The 2782-nt window shown below is 35.9% G+C and overlaps 1 protein-coding gene across 1 annotated transcript in view; it reads left to right on the top strand.

Moving 5' to 3' along the window:
• The window catches only part of LOC111088527 (WAP, Kazal, immunoglobulin, Kunitz and NTR domain-containing protein-like), a gene marked incomplete at its 3' end in the record, with an annotated part of 21206 nt that overhangs the window by 12333 nt on the left and 6091 nt on the right, over positions 1–2782 (top strand). The window contains exon 3 of the mRNA XM_022398950.1: positions 1788–1991. Coding sequence (XP_022254658.1) covers positions 1788–1991 — 204 coding nt within the window. The remainder of the gene's footprint in view (positions 1–1787; positions 1992–2782) is intronic.

Here is a 2782-nt window from a genome sequence, read left to right as displayed (position 1 = left end):
TTTTTAAACGATAGACAAACAAAATTTGTTAAAAGTTATCTAGACGAAAAAAAAAAAGCACCTTAGTTGAACGTACTCAGAAGAAACATGTCGCTTCTTCCTTTTCTTTTTTACGTGTGTGCAGGTCTTCAAATCTCAGTTTCTGCTGCTGTCCATTGACATGTTAGTTTAAGAAAACGTAGCAGGGAGGAAACATTGTATCGTCTTTGTTAGGCGCTTCTCCAAGTAAAACTTAAAAAGGCGCTGTGTATTATAATATACAGATATTGAGGCACAGAGAAATTGGAACAATTTAATAATTAATACATTTTCTGTTGCTGATCGGAACAAAAATAAGGCTAAAACTGCGACGACCCCAGTTTTACTAGGACATGTGGTAACCCTAATTAGGGTGCATATATCTCATTAGGATCATGAATAGTTGATCTTGCTTCACTAAGGTAATGGTAATTTTACATATTTATTTTTTCATAATGAAGATATGTCACGTTTTATTAGGATGAAGGTAGGCCTTACGTTACTAGAATGATACTTAACCAGAATATTTCAGTCGTTATATTATGCCTATTTCTGCTCGCTATATTAAAGCTTGACTGCATGCAATGCGAAAGTGTATTAAATCGGAACAAATAGCCTTAATGTATTATTGGCGAAACCAAGAGAAAACGAGCTTAAATTTTCATTTTGGGCACATTCCAAAATTCAACGCTAACATTAAACTTTGGTACGCTCTTTTCCTAACTTCAACGTTTGTGATCGTTGACTTCCGGTGTTGTTTCAACGTTGGCTCAACACATTCAACAGCCTGAAACAAAGAGAAGTAAGATTGAAAAATGCAATATCGAAGCTTCTATGACGGGTGTGTTACTGTGACAGCTTGTGGATTCACAGCTATTTTTTCTTTTAAATATAAAATCACTGTGAAAACAATGTTGAAATAAGAAACAAATGTATTTAATCTAGTAACGTTTCGAGCAAACAGCGATTTTTAGGCTTAATAGAAATTTAGCCTGATGAGGTGTAGTTGTTCAAATAATGCTAAATGAAATAAATTAATTTATATTTTAAACATTGTGTTTTTACAGTGATTTTATTGCATTTATTTCCCAATGTTGTGCTAATTCCAAATCTTCTGAAAACTGTTTTCTTTTTTTTTTGCCTGTCGTCTATCTTAGAAATGCCAACAAAACAAAACGTTCCAGATATACAGTAAGCGTTGAACGAACGCTGAGTGTTATCGTTGACCAACCATTATTTAAACAATAATATGAGAAATCAACACTGGATGTTGTGATTGCGCAAAATTCACAGTTTTTTAAATTTTCATTGGTCACCTTTTACAGAAGGCAGTTGACGCGTTATTGTTAATTGTTTTCCACCGATCATAGTGAGTTATAGGGTGCTGAATTATTCGAGTTAGGACGGTGATTAGCACAACGTCTAAAAGAGGCATATAGACCAATTTTGGGAGCGTTGTGGCTCTTCTGAAACTGCGGGCAGGCACATTCTTCAGTATTATTTAATATATTATTTCTGCTAAAATGAAAATGCCGTACAATTTTACACGACATTCAAGAATATAACTACACAATCTGATTAATTTAGTAGGCTTAACTTTCTTAATAGTTATGTATTAATGTCGTACGTGGAGAATGTTGCCACCCATGATGACAACAGAATGAAAATCGGAGTTGCAGTTACCTGTGCTCTCCGGAAATATTTAAGAAACGTTAATTTATTTGCTTAAGAAAATGTAAATATTCATGAAATATTATTTATTTTCGAAGGATATACGATCTACTACTCGATCGATACGCCAGAGTCCCCTAGCGACTGGAAAGTGAAAGCTACTTTTGGGAACAACACTTTTACGAACATTCCTGTACCGGAACTTGTGACATCTAATAGCAAGTATAATTTTCGGTTACAAGCAAAGGGAAGAAGTGGAACCGGACCTGTTTCAGAAGAATTTTCTTTTGATGTCTCGGAACGTATGTTGAAATTTGTTAACTACTAAACAGTTTGATTGTTATTTAAGACTCGTAACGTAGGTAAATTAATATCTCGAATTATACACGTACTTTTCTCTACGTTAAAATATTTTTATTTGCGAGCTTTCGGCCATCTTACCGGAGCCTTCACCGGGCAACAGTGTAGAAAAGTCCATGTATAATTCTATATCCTAAAAAATTTTTATGGATTGAACTAGCTTTCTGTCTGATTTGGAGATGGTGTTTCGGTCTCTGTGCTGAATCCTTTATTGTAAGGTATAATAAAATAAAATAAAAATCGTGGCAGGTATTTAGTTTTAAAGGAAATATCTTACACTTTCCTAAACTGGGGTGTTCACGGAGATTGTTATCCCCTTCGCCTCGCTCGCGTAAAGGTAGAATTTTGGTAAGGTCGTGGGTTAAAAGTAATTTTAGAGATAGTTGGTATTTACTGGCAGAGAGATTTGGCAGATGTCCGGTGAATCGTTTGGCAGAGAGAAGACCAAGGCTGGTGACGACGGTGATGATGACAACGTTGAGAAGAAGCACGACGACAGCGTTCGACAAAGTATATCTGAATCAACGCCCTGTTAACATGGTTACCTAGAGGCTGGGATCTGTAGATCCAATGCCGGAATAAGAAAATTTAAGAGTGCCGGGAAATTTATTGTGGGGGAGGGGACGACAGATACGGAGAAAACCCACTTTCACAGGACAGGTGTTGTAAGGTATCAAGTTTGAGCGTTCTATTTCTGATCCGTAGCGCGGTCCTGAAAGAAAACTCAAAGAAT

Source organism: Limulus polyphemus, unplaced genomic scaffold, assembly GCF_000517525.1.
Source record: "Limulus polyphemus unplaced genomic scaffold, Limulus_polyphemus-2.1.2 Scaffold3947, whole genome shotgun sequence".
NCBI classification, from domain to species: Eukaryota; Metazoa; Arthropoda; class Merostomata; order Xiphosura; family Limulidae; genus Limulus; species Limulus polyphemus.
Note: the sequence above shows the minus strand (reverse complement) of the source record. Positions and strands in the feature narration are given on the sequence as shown.